We start from the raw sequence: 14,476 nt of genomic DNA on the forward strand, positions 1-14,476 counted from the left end.
ATGTCAAAACGTATTATGCTTGAGAATGTTTTTTAGTTTCAGATTTTCTTCTCGTTGATAAGTTACACTCGTCTTATGCGCCGTATTCAAGTAAAGGTAAAAAACAGTATTGTACAGTATATTATAATTACTTTATCAAAATACACTAGTATGAAATGTTAAGTTATTATAAAAACAAGATATATAAATTTAATTTGAACGCAAAAGGTATTATTGTTGTTGTGAAGTACACTTGTGTCAATTGAAGAAAAGTATATAAAAATATTGAGTCCATATTGTATACGTAACTAAAACCAGAATTATCAAATAAAGAAAATATAATGAACTCTTGCAATGTGGCAGTGAGACAAAATAAATGTGAAAATACTAGCTTTCATTGATGATAGAGTCCCGAATCAGTCGATTATTATTATTTCGATTATTTTCATTCATACTTAACAGTTCCTCGTAGATTGTCTGAGTTTTTAATTCCTCGATGAGTTATGCTCTGAGTGCCACCCAGTTAGATTGAGTGATCTATGCGATCCTCAATGTCTCCATAGAGTTGCAGTCTCATAGCTCTAAAGTTAACACTGTTTCGCCGGACCCATATACTATAAGGATAAAATAAAATCGATTCTCTTCACAAATGCTGATAGATTTTTAGCGCCACTGTCGAATGCGGGTCCACGCTTCACTTGATTTAAACATTGGCTTAAATGTGATACTGATAGTTCAAAGGCCATGATGTTATTTGTTTCTTTTTTTTTGCTTTCTTTGTATAAGAGTTGCTTATGGGTACACAATGATTTTAGTTTAGTCACGACTTTTTTATTGACTAACACTTTTTAACCTGCTGCGCCATTAGATTTCGCGTTTACCCAAAGTACAAAAAAATAGAAAGGCAATTTTTTTTTCTTTGCTTGTAGACGAACTTTATTTTTCCTGAGTATACATTACAATATGATAGAAAGCTTGTTTGAGAGTTAGGAGAATAATTGAATGAATATTTCAAGCCCGGCGCAGTACATCAACATTTTTCCCCTTACAACGAGTTGCAAGCGGTGTCCCTATACACATGGACCGAACGAAATCAAACCAAGGTTTGAATTCTGGGCCATTGGCAGGCCCTGTTGTCGAGTCAAGGCTTAGGACATACATCTGCATCGAGCACCAAGGACCCGTCGATGGCTGGAGCTGGAGGTTGTTGCCATCGACCGTTCGGAGGGGGGTGCGACAGCTAAGCTGAGGATCAACATGGAGTATTACTTCTCGACAAAAGGTACGGGGTCAGAAAGCGGAAAATCGCCGTGCATATGCTTTTCGTTCGAACCCTGTGACGGATTTCCGTTAGGGTTCGCTCAAGCCAGTCCGTCGTCTTCGGTGCTCGCCGAGCCTCCATAAATTGCAGCGGCGTATTGTGATCCCCAAAATACGTTGAGACTTTCCCAGTGCATGCACAGCACCGAAAGGAGAATGTACCGCTGCGGTGGATGTGCTGGACCTCTTGATGGGACGGCATATTTCACGCAAAGGCTGAGAAAAGAATATTTGGAGTGAAACTTAATTGAAACTTACTCCAAACATAAAAAATAGTAGAACAGTACATGACGATGTTCAGGATTGCTACGATAATTGACGAAGCAGGCAATTTTATGTCCTCCTGACGAAGATGTGTCAGGATTGCTGACCTCCATCGGAAACAGGATCAACTTCACAATTGGGATGCGAATAGGTCCACATGTCGTATGAACGTCGACGTCGCGGTCCTTTTCATCCTTGCCAAGACACGTGGCCAGCACGTGACTACTCGTTAGTATGAAGGTTGTCTTCCTTCACGATGATCATGTTACTGGTCCGTAGAATAGTTGTGGAGGATTGCACTTGGTTCGCTTGTGCTGGTCCTTAAGGGACTCATCCTTTCAGCAGAGACAGAATTGCTGCTAAAAAAGCCTTTAGTCGTTGCCAGCGGCTCATGATAGAAGAAGTCTGGTTCGGACACAGCGACCAGTGGACCGCACATTTATAAGTGACTGGAAGTCATGACCACTAATTCCGTATGGTCCTTCGACATGGGGAGTTTGGACTCAAATTCAGGCATACCTCGATCTTGGATAGAAGGGTGGAAAGTTCTTCAAAAGTATATTTGTAAGATGACGTAGTTTTACATAAAAGTGACTTAAAAATCTACAAGCTCGCTTCCCGTAGTTCGCGCATATATGGGACTCTGGGAGGGTTGAAATGCCAGAATAGGTATTGGTAGTCAGTCTTAGAGAAGATGCAGTCTCGTGTGGTTTCCAGAAATTCCCTGGACGCTACAAAGAGGGTCTTCCCGTTGTCAGGGTGCATATGCTGAGAATATCCTCGTTGGGCCACAACGCGGAAAAAAGCAGACAATAATTTTCGGTAGTGAGGTCTGACGTTTCTGCCAAGTATTTCTTTTGTGCAGAAGCACACGAAGACACAGACGTAAGCCTTCGTGATAAGAGGCACTCGACGGGTGAAGTTCTGATGTCGAACGCTGTGAAGACCGCAAGCCTTCAGAACCCGCCTAGAAATGGATTCATGTTTCGGATATGGCTGAAACTGGAAACGCGTTGCTTGGAACTCAAGCAGTATGCTTCATACGCACGCATACATACGCAATTCGCAATTTATCCCAGCCTAGAACTGCACCCACCTCGGGACGCGGATGTCTTTTACAGCAGGTTTGCTCCTGAGGTATTGCCACTAGAGATTTTTAGTCAGATCTCCTACATAAATTAATGGCTTGGATGATGAATGGAGGCAAGCCAGCTGAAGTGCAGAGCTTGGCAATGAGCTCTGCTGGACAAGTTCTAGTGGCACGAAATACCTTCAATATGAGCCTGCCACCTGATGCCCGGCATTTTGGCCGTACTCAAGCGTCAGAAAATTCTCACTTAGATGATTTTTTGAATTATTTTTGATTTGTACTCATCATCTTTTGGACGTTAGACGTCCACTTCCGTAATGGAAAAACAGCGCTGTCCAAGGCTGTTGGGTATGCATTCCTGCAAGTACATCGTCTGCTTACATCTGTTAGAAATAGCTTGGCTTGTCAAAGGAGTTGCCGAAGAACCAATACATCCAGAAACACTGCGCAATTAACATCAAAAGTTATGGTATTCAGCTTCAAATCGCTGAAAGGGTGTATGGCTGGCATAAGTGATTTAGATTTAGCAATACATTTTTGTTATATTTGATTTAAAGACACCGAAGGATGAAGGATGAATGAAGTTTACAAGATTGTCAACCAAAGCTAAAATTATTCTTAAATAATTTCTACTTGGATGTAAAAATAAAGTTTGATTGCGTAAACTTACAAACATTAAATTAGTGCATTATATTATACATGATATATACCGTATACATACATACATTACATACATACATACCTACACGCAACAAAACTCAAAGCTATTATATTCGAGAATGGTGCTATAATTTAGTGTCAGATTTTCTTCTCGTTGTTAAGTTACACTCAACTTATGCGCCCTATTCCAGTAAAAGTAAATAAAAAACAGTATTGTGTTCTATGCAAAATCAATAGTTGAATGAATTTTTACAATTATTTTATTCAAATCCACAAATATGATTAATTTTTATTAAATAAACACCAATCGAAATTAAACTTTAAAACAATAAGAATTATTTAAATTTACATTGATTAAGATGTATCAGTGGTATCCTTAAGACTCGTACTGTGAATTACGTTGTTTTCAATTGAACAAAGTTTATAAAAGTATTGGCTCCACATTCTACGCGTAACTGGATCCAGGATAATAAAATATAAAAATATGACAAACCCTTGTAATGTGGCAGTGAGACAAAATAAATATGAAAATAAAATACCCGCTTTCATTGTTGACAAAAACCCAAAAAACCATGTGAATCCCAATAAGAAAAATAATAAAACCGATAATCGGATCTGGTATATTACAACAGTTTTTTCAGTGTGTCGAATGGATGGATTGGTGGTACTCAGTAATATATTGTGTATAATAAGACAAAATATTATAAAGTTTGCTATGACAATCACAGCTATAGGTAAAATTACGCCAAAGTAAAGTGCATACCCTGAAGGATAACAAATACCGCCTTTACCAAAAGAATTGTGATCCAGCAGAACGACAAGAATGACTGGTAAAAGGGGCAAACCCCAGCAAAATAGCGTTGATTTCATTAAGAATCTTGTTGGTCGAGTACGGCCAAATACTTGAACATACCTTTTAAATTGTAGGTATGCAATCACCATCATCCAGAAAAACTGTACCAAAACAGAATAGTGCAGAAAAGCTCCAATTGTCACGCAACTTGGTATAATCTTATTTATAATTAAGTGTAGAGAATATTCCTCTGTGCTGACAAAGCAAAGGATTATCATTTCTAAAGCGATTGCAGCCGAAAGTTGTAGGAGCACTTTGGATGAAGGTTTTTGTCGCCAAGACTGAAATGTTGCAGCCGTAATAAAAATTCCACATATACCAAGAAGTGATAGTGAACAACCTATCACCGTTATAATGTTTAAGACTTGATCGTGAACCTGTCGATTACTGAACTCAATATCATCGTCAACATTAGTAATGTTAAACCCTACTAAATAGGCAAAGGGTGTTAAATGGCTCACTTGGCATATTACAATATCTTGATGAGTTTCTTGAATTCTTAGGTCTAGCCAAATTCCGTCTTGGGCCCAATTTTCGTAATTCCAGTATCTACACGGATCTGTCTCAGTACTAATATTATCTTTTAAAAATTCATTTTTTTGAGTACGAAAGACTATTGGCAGATTTTCCGGTAACTGTGTACTATGACCAGGTAAGGAGATTGATACTACCCAACCAATTACAGCTCGTCGATCGTGGATACCTTGGGCTTGAAAAAGCTTGTCATTTGAATAAATTTTAATAACAATGCTTGTCTTAATTTTTTCGGTAACATTTACTGTGTTTAAAATTCTATTTAAGTTATCTAAAAGTTTTTCTGGTAGATATGTAGCAAATTCCAAATTTGGCTCCGAAACAAGTTCTTGAATATCGTGAGATGACTGTAAGAATCGAAAATGTTGGTGCTTAAATGCTCCATTTAATATATGGGGAAAATCTGTGAAGTTATCATTCTGAAATATGGCAATCCCCGAAATATTTGCTACATACGGATTTATAATAAAATAGAGAAAGTTGCACGAAACTTTTGCAGTAACTCCGATATCCACATATTCCAATATTTCAAGGTCCATCGGTGCGACATCAGTTTCGTCTGACGTTGCATTTGCAATATTCTCAGATGTTTGTACCGCCAAGGTGTTAATTGTGGTTTCAATAGCCTCTAGTAATTTGTTTGTAGAATTTAACGTAGCTGATATCCTTATAGTACTTTTCTTTACATTTACTATATAATTGTATATGTCTACAATATCATGTGCAGTGTATTTAATCACATCGGTAAGATAATTCTTTTCTGAAACGTTTCCATTTAAGTTATTCTGAATGTATTTTACTGATGACTGCAAAATGTTTGCGGTATAATGAATATCTGCAGGCAACAACTTATTTGCATTTTTTTGTATAATACTTTTTAATTCCTTTACAGTCTTTTCTGGGAACTCCCTAGTTATATTTGAGTTCTGCAAGCTGTACAGCGTTTTTGTTATTTGGCATTTCTCGTTTTTACATTGGCACAATACCTTTTCTTTAAGCTCTTCCCAATAAGCACCGTATGTAAAATTGCCTAGACACTTACGCGTTAATGGCATTCCATTGTTTTGGAGACATAACGCAGATAATGTTGCCATTTGTCCTCTGAGTGCTTGATTCCATACAAATATTTCATCGCTATTCGTATTAACCAATTCTGGGAAACAATATTCTGTACTGCGTACTAAAGTTTTACGATCGACATTGTAAATTAATAACAACTTCTGCAATAGTCGCCAAACTTTCATCCTTACAGAAGTATCGTGTCTGATGCGTTGTTCATTTTCTAGGCTATCGCGTTCTTCACTACTGTCTTCTTCACTGTTGTCTACTGCTGAGTTCATGAGAGAGGCTGTTATATGAATCCAGTAAATTGTGTAGTTTGATGCGAGCATTTCTATAGTCATTATTCGTGTGTTGTGTAAGATAAGTTGGGGTGAAATTGCTTTACTTAATTTTCTTAGTTCTTCGTGGTCATGTTTTGCAATTCGTTTGACATTTTTCTGCATTATATTACTGCACAAGTCAAATTTTGAATGTCTCATGCACGACATATTTAATTTTACAGAAAACGTGTGGCCGCGGGTTTCTTTCGAAGTCACTACTCTTGAGCTGATAACTAATTGAAAATTTTGAATCGTGTGGCATTCACACCAATATTCCCCTGGGTCTTTTCCAACCAGTTTTACTTTATAAATAGACTTTGTGTTATTTTCATTTTCCCAAATCAGATTGATATTTGTTTCTCGCAGAAGATCATAATCAGCATTTGTAAAGCACTTTATACCATCATGATTACCTATTCGCCAAATATATTCGCGGTTATAAACTATTAAAATTAACATATCTAGTTCAATATCTATTTTCAATATCAACTGAACAGTGTTAAATTCAAGATTAACTATTTCTTTGTATAGTATCGGCAGATTTTCTGAAGATTGATTTTCAACTTTCACTTTTTCATTCCGGTTCATAAGAATCACATAGCTATCGGCAGAATCGTCCAAATACCGATCAACTTCAAAGAATTGGTCATATTTTATTTTTGGTATAGTTTTATTTAACACTCTCCTCAGAATATTACGACTTTGAAAATATTCCTTTAGTGAAATTTTCATATTCTCTACAAAAGGGGATTTCGTTTTGCGTACACCATAGCATTCATTAGGTCGATAGCTTAGTGCTCTGAAACCTTTAGGGCACCCTGAAGCTGCTATAAAATTGTCTTGAAATAGGCAAATCGAGTGCAGCATTTCTTGACAATCTTTCATAATTATAGTAGGTTCAGCGTCCTTTTTTTTTAAATGATTATTGATATATTGTGCTGACATGCAATTACGATTAGAGTTAAAATCCAAGATTTTCATTTTATCGTCATCGACAACTTTCCCCCAATGTTTACCTGGCAATCTTATCTTGATTGGCATAGTATTATCATCCCGTCGGAATGGTAACCAATATTCCTTGATATTTCTATGAAATAGATACAATAAAAGATTTGACAACTGAGATTTTGAAAGATCTGATGGTACAATTGCATTTGATCCATAACAAAATGCGTCATCATATTTATGTGGCATTGGTGAAATTTTAAGGCAAAGATAGTCGCTTTCATCATCATTATAAATTTCCATCAAGTTTTCTGGGCAATATTGATTTTTTTTATTTTGTTGCCGGCAAACTACTTTTTCTGGTAGCCATTGGCCGGTTTCTGTGTCGCATTCACGTAAAAAAAGTTTCCAATTTTCCTTCCAACATAGATAATCTTCGGATGTTGTATAACGAACGCCTCGAAATTTCCATACCGCTATTCCTCCAGTTGTTTTCGTTGTGTTGTCTTCACACTTCACAGTTTAAAGTTTATTAAATTTTGGATAATGAAATAAAATGTGTATAATCTAACCTTTACTTGAAAAGTGTACGAGCAATTTACACATAGGACTATAAAGAATAAAATTTGACTGGTCATTTTAAAATTGATATTCGAAAGAACAAAATTTCATTGTAGTTCGACTGTATTTTTAGGTATGCACGATACAAATATTTCCCATTTGAATTTTGCAGCCATAACCCACTCAGAGATATCTTATCTTTAATCAGAGCATTTCTTTATCTCTGTTATCTAATGTGTATTTATACCCAGTTGATACTTAGAAGTTGCAGATTGGATATTACATTAAATTTTAACAATTTTTTTGTGCCAATCATAAAAATTAAAAGTAATTTTAGCGCTTTCTCCATTTCATGCCATTTCTACGCCAAACTTTATGTACTAGTAATATCAATGCAAGGATACGGTATCAATCTTACTAGAACCAGAGTAAACAAAAATAAGCTACAATTATATCTGCACGAAAGTGCTTGTGGTACACACAATAATAACTAAAGTATTTTCGACTCTTTAAAATTTGGTTGCAATATATATGTATATAAATATATATATGATGCATATATATATTGTATACGCATTCACATTGTGTATGTACATATATACATATTTAGATGTAGAAAATTCTTTGCCCTGACTAAACCTACACTTCAAATGGCAACACGTAATAGTTGATTTTTCACAATAAATTAAGTGCACACACAGAAGTGGCTTTCCACAATTTGATCAGCAAGTGCACTTAATTAATTACATCGGCCATCAAAATCGCAAGCAATCACAATAAATATGAAAGTCCGTATACATACATGCATATACATACATACATGTATCACCATGATACAATAGTAAAAGGTAGTCTCCGTCGGCAAAAGCTTTCGTCAATGCGTCTTCGTTTTTCAACGTTGAAGATTGTCTGCGGACGAATTTTTTGATGAATTAACCCTTATGCAAAATTACATTTTGCAATGTATACCGTAGACACGGATAGAATTAGAACGTAGAGAATTATAACATATATTTTTAAGATATGTTCATAAACAATTTACATTTTAAAATAATATCAAGGAGACATTAATATTAGCTTATAAATATGTAAATATTAATTGCATCGTCTAAGGGTTAATGTACAAATTCATTTTCGGCTCGCTCACACTACTACGCTGAGACCCTTTCATTCGCACTCATTGTTATGATTATAGAGGGACAGCTTTAGTTATGGCGTTCTGATTCACTTGGTGTCGTCTTTTTACTTCAGTAGTCTCCAGATCATATTGTACCACCCTCATCGACGAAACCCTGAAAATTAATTTTAGTTAGAAGAAAATCACATTTTTCCCATTTTAAACGTAGGTCATATTGAGCAGCCTCTGCTAGTACCAATCCTTGTGCAGTCGCCATTTAACTGCAAACATTTAAGACACGAGCATTTGTTGTTGTCTTCTTCGAGCCTTTCGTTGCGGCAAAACAAAATTGACGTGCGCTAGCTGCTTATCTGCGAGGCAACTGCACGTTGCAAAACTTCACATGTATCCATATCAATATAGGCGAGCACGTAGATATATAGACGCATACATACAAACGAAGGCACAGCGCAACGAAATACGCTCATGCTAGAGGTCTGCATGAATACTGTCAAAGCAGCATTTGGTACTCTCACTCAAAGTTCTGACTGACTGAGTGAGACATTGAGTAAAACGGATTTGGCAAATGTGGTAAAGGCATGAATAGAAAATTTACTCTATCCAAACGGCGACACAATACACGAATGAGTTTCGCGACCGACGTCAAATTTATTGCGTGTTTGTTTTTGTTGTTTTTGTATTGCTTTTCAATACAAGACATATGTATGTATGTACATAGAAAAATAGAAAGACATGAATTAATTATTATATATGTATAATTTATTTATTTTATTTTTCAATGACTAAATGCAGAAACATAATTTTGTTTATTGTATCTGAATTGATAGCAATAATACATCGTTTTTCTGAAATTAAATTTATATTCTTTTATATTTACATATATAAATTTATATACCTATATATATATATATATATATATATGTATATAAATTTATATATATATATATATATATATATATATATATATATATATATATATATATATAATTATTGTGTTATTCTATTTACACATATATTATGTACATATATTCATATATTATGTACTACATACGCAAAACACTAAGTTCTTACGCTTTCGTGCAAGCTCTGCATTCTTATCGCTAAATTTTTGCTCCTGCTCTGCCTGCCATGAACGACGAGAATGCCAAAATTTCATTCGAATACTCGAAACATTTACTCTGCATTCACTCATTCTATCCATTGCGTGGTTTGAATTTCACTCATTCTGCATTTAACGAAAACAACCCTTACCAATGCGCAATTCACTTTGTTGAAACTGGTTTGGCACGCCGAATTGCGACTTAAGCTTATTGTACTCAAATAACCGAAAATTTTGAGTGCATTCATGCAGACCTCTAGCTCATGGTTCCGCATTCGGTCTGCGACTCAGTGATGTCATTTCCGCTTTTTTCCCGTCAGATCTGGATTTTTTTGAAGCTTGATTGCGGGAAAAATATGAAAACAGCGGGAATTCTGGCTTTTTGAGCAAAGTTACGCAGCTTTTTTTTTAGTTTAGTTTTATTCAAAATTGTAGAGATGTTTAAATTGAATTTAACGGCTGAAATGTTAAAAATGTATTTCTCTCGACAAAATATCGATATTTACTTGTATCGAATAACTTCCCTCAAAAGTTCACACCTAAATTGGAGCGTCTTGCGTTACTTATGTATATTGTGAAATTCGCATGCGCTATATCAAATTAACGATGCCGAAGGAAACTTATAAGCAAAAAGTGAGAGATGTCTGGCTGCAGAGCACAGAATTCAAGGAGTGGATGAGGACAGACCTCACGCGGGTGTGGACAGACCTCACGCGGGTGTTTTGCAGCTATTGCAAGTGCAGCATAACTGCAAAATTAAGCGACTTGCGTGCACATGCTGCTACAAAAAAACACACCAGTGCTATGGAGGGCTTTGTGCAAAAAAATAAAATAAATTTTGCTAAAACGCCATCAAAAACAATTGAGCAGGAGGTAGCGCTGTGCCTATTTGTTGCTCAGCATAGCGCAATAGCCCCTGTAAATCATTTGAGTGACCTTTGTCAAAAAAAGTTTGATGACAGCAACACCACGTCAAAAATAAAGATCCACCGCACAAAATGCACATACATAATTAAAAATGCATTGGCTCCCCACTTCATTATACATATTACTTATTTTTAAAATTGTTTCAGTTGATTTTTTTTTCACTGTAATGACATCCGTTAGAGAATTGCCCATATATTTTATGTTACGTTAAGTGGAACTCAGGGTTTATTCATGAAAAACATACAGTACATTGCCTTATAAAAATCAGTTTATTTCTTAACTTTTTTTCTCTGGTATTCCGCTTTTTTTAGCTTTTTTTTTCGTTGATCCAGCTATTTTTGCTCAGAAAAAAATGACACCACTGCTGCGACTGGGTTAGAACTTCGACTTTCGAAATGAGCCGAAAAGGCTCTGAGGCTTTAATCGCAGCGCTCCTTTCTTCTGGGGTCAATATAATATTGTTTTGAATGAACATGGAAAACTGCTTCATACGGAGAATGTGCCAATATCCTTCATAAACGTGTTGTAGGATATGAGCGCGAAGATCGGCTGGAATTATTACAAGACTCGCCTCAGTACGCCTCTGTTGGTTAGTGGTAAATGCAACCCTCCCATTGAAATTTGGCAACAAAACTTTCTGGCTCGGCTCAAAATATTATGTCCAGTACTCAGTAACGAATTGTAGTACTTGTTGTCTGAAAATTTTGTTAGCATTATTCGGCGGTAGCATTTTGGGAGCAGTGTGGTAGCCTTCCTCTTTCTTGTCAAAGTGTGTATATGTACATATGTATATGTCGAATCATGATCGTTGTTGTTGTTGTCTTCCATTATGGCGCATCGAGTTTCGGCCTTGTACACACTTCAAGTTCTAGTACGCAACTGCCTGCGTCTAATTCTCTACCTACTGTGCATACTACCGAGCCACGATCGGCGACAGCGACACAACGCTGTCGCCTCGCTACAACGGTACTTCTTAAAGCGACAACATCCAAGCAACGGTCGCCTGCCAACGCACTATGTTGAATTTGACCCGTTTTTGTGGCCAAAATTAAAATTTTTTAAATTAACAAGATTTTTGAATGCAGGTTTCTTGTATAATGAAGGTTATTACTATAGAAGGGTATTTTAAAAAAGTGGGCGTGTCAACGCCCACAGAAATCGGAAAAAAGCGAATATCTAAAGTAATTTTCAAGTTAGAGACCCCATTTTGGAACACAGGATGAATGTCCTATTTCAAATGCGTCCTGAAAATTTGGTCCAGATCGGATAAAAAATATGAAAGTTATTCAAGAAAAAAAAAATCTTAAAGGCTTGACCAAGGGCTTGTTTATCATTTTGCGAAAAGTGACGATTTTTTCAGGGTTTAACGCAAGTAATCTTAATAGGACAGCAAGATCAACAAGTTATGAAAGTGTATATGGCATTTTGTTTCTCGCAAATGCTCCTTGCTGACGCCACACTTCTAACAGTTCTGCAATTCTGATCAAAATGTTGCTCCCTAATAATTCAAATTACGCAAAAAACCGCAAAAAACGCATAATGAGCTTACATATTATGAATTCAGAATTGACAAATCTACAACATGTATATACACGCTCACTGAACAAATTTGAACATTTTAGTTAAAACCTTTTTGAAAGTTCAACTTTCTTTCCAAAAATGACAAGGGGACAACACTTGCTAAATATACAAATTATTAGAAAAATACGAACAAAACACGCAACATATTAGTATCAACACATAGTAATAACTTGAAGAAGTAATATTCTTTTTGAATTTTATTATTTAATGTTTTTTTGTGGAAGATATGTCAATTTGAAATTGCACCGCAAATTTAACATTTAAGACTGCACGTATTGTCTGCTTGCAACAGCTTACTTTAACAGCTGTTATTTTAACATTAAACTGTTAAGTTAACATTTTAGGTATACAATATCGCGACTTGATCATTTCTCAACATGGTAACATTAAAAAAACGGAAATTTGAATACTTGCGAAAAATGAGTTTTGGCCACGAAAACGGGTCAAATTCAACATAGTGCAACGGTTGCCTGGCAACCACACACTCACAGACGCAAGAGGCTGATGCAATATTATCACTCTGGTGAAATACCCGAAAATGTGTATTCGCACACACGCACACATACATTCGCAACCACGCAGTTTCAATGCGCCGACATATATATATGTACCTACCGAAAGGCATGAAAGAGCATCGGTGTTGCCATGGGCTGCTGTGGCACGTGAAGCACTACTTCGAGGCATCAATAGCAAGTAGCGGTAATTTTTGATCGAAATGAGCTAGCTGCGTTGCATTAATGATGTGAGTTTTGAAATCTATAAATGCTTGATGCCTTTGAGATCCAAAGTACATATATGGCACATATTTTCTGCGAAGTTGGATCAAGAAAGTAGACATCTGCGACTAATTTGGGATAAAGTTTTAATAGTAATTTACTTTACTAATAAACGCTTCCAATACCATTTATTCTAGAAGGTTCTCGAAGTAAATTAGAAAGATCACCATTGCGAGGAAAATGATATTGATATTGGAAAAGGCACTGCAGAATATTCTCGATCTGGATTTATTTGGATGGCTCGCTCAATTCGATTTGTCGAAACGCATCCTGGAGATCTATTTTTCTAATTAGCTGACCGTGACGGCGGATGATATATATTTTGCAACAGAAACCGTACAGCATCGATTTGTGCGTTTACTAATTGCTTAAAGTGGCCACAAATCCGAATTACTCCACCTATTTTAAGTACTGGATTCCCAATTCCCAATTGTATGGGCATAAGATTTCTGCAAGTATGGACACTTTTTTAAGAGTTAGTTGCAACCTTTGATGTTTTGATATTCTTGGGTGATCCTGCGCAAATCGGCTATTCACTCTAAGTGTTTTTGAATACTTAATTTTTCTCTTAAGAGCACGTAACGAGCCTTAATATTTTCGTTTTGAAATGTTCTGTGAGCTTGTCTGTTAGTTTTTTGTATGAAAATAAACAGCTAAATGATATGCTAAACCATTTCAACAACTAGGGCAAGATTTACAATGTAGTACAGTACAAGTACAGCGATGGCAGCAAACGCCCAACACCGGCTGCTGCTGTCTGTTGCTACGTAAGCATTTAACAATGAAAACATAATTAAAGAGTCCCGAAGAGTAGCAAGAATGGTGATCGTGTGTGGCAGCTTAACAGCAAGAGTTATGCGCATCGTAGCGAGAGCGAAAAGTATCAGAATTCTTAGAGTATTGCCAAAAGTTTGCAAAATGTGTTATTAATACAATAATTTAAAATGCCAACATTGACATTGACATTAATTTATGTAGTGTAAAAAAAAACAAGTAAGAAAGCTACAGTGGATAGTGCTCAACACACCTTGACCCGTTACCCATTTTATTAAAAGCAAAACCTGGGAGTAATTTTTTTTAATATATTAAATTTAAAAAATTTATATTAAATTTTATTTATATTAAATTAAAAGTGTTTTCATAAAGTACCAGGTTTTTAACCATAGCAATTAAGACACGACTGCAGCAGCCGGTTTTTGGCTATAAAAAACATATTTAAAGGCTAAGTTTGGTATATTGATTTAGTACCACTTTCAAAATGTACTATAGAGGACAAAATATATTAAATTGTCAGCCACAGCTACTAAGTCTCTTATAGTCTCTGAGATCCAGTGTTTCATACGGCCAGACAAACAGATAGACGGACA

General features: G+C 35.9%; 2 protein-coding genes across 2 annotated transcripts in view; one reads left to right on the forward strand and one right to left on the reverse strand.

The window, feature by feature from the left end:
• Nucleotides 1–20: 20 nt before the first annotated feature.
• LOC133835782 (aminopeptidase N) overlaps nucleotides 21–14,476 on the forward strand; it is a 77,497-nt gene continuing 63,041 nt past the window's right edge. The window contains exon 1 of the mRNA XM_062265847.1: nucleotides 21–96. The gene's annotated coding sequence lies outside the window, so the exon portion shown is untranslated. The remainder of the gene's footprint in view (nucleotides 97–14,476) is intronic.
• LOC133837923 (uncharacterized) lies at nucleotides 3,439–7,736 on the reverse strand. Its single transcript, XM_062268836.1, has 2 exons — nucleotides 7,600–7,736; nucleotides 3,439–7,540 (listed from the first exon to the last, which is right to left on the reverse strand). Exons 1-2 carry the CDS (start codon nucleotides 7,663–7,665, stop codon nucleotides 3,668–3,670), a joined length of 3,939 nt encoding a protein of 1,312 aa, XP_062124820.1. The 5' UTR covers nucleotides 7,666–7,736; the 3' UTR covers nucleotides 3,439–3,667.

This window comes from Drosophila sulfurigaster, chromosome 2R (assembly GCF_023558435.1).
Source record: "Drosophila sulfurigaster albostrigata strain 15112-1811.04 chromosome 2R, ASM2355843v2, whole genome shotgun sequence".
Lineage (NCBI taxonomy): Eukaryota > Metazoa > Arthropoda > Insecta > Diptera > Drosophilidae > Drosophila > Drosophila sulfurigaster.

What these genes read in the sequence shown, in the direction of transcription:
- LOC133837923 (XM_062268836.1), bottom strand. Translation starts at nt 7,665, where the DNA reads ATGACCAGTCAAATTTTATTCTTTATAGTCCTATGTGTAAATTGCTCG. An exon ending in CGTACACTTTTCAAGTAAAG is followed by an intron (nt 7,541 to 7,599) that starts GTTAGATTATAC and finishes TAAACTGTGAAG; the next exon opens with TGTGAAGACAACACAACGAA.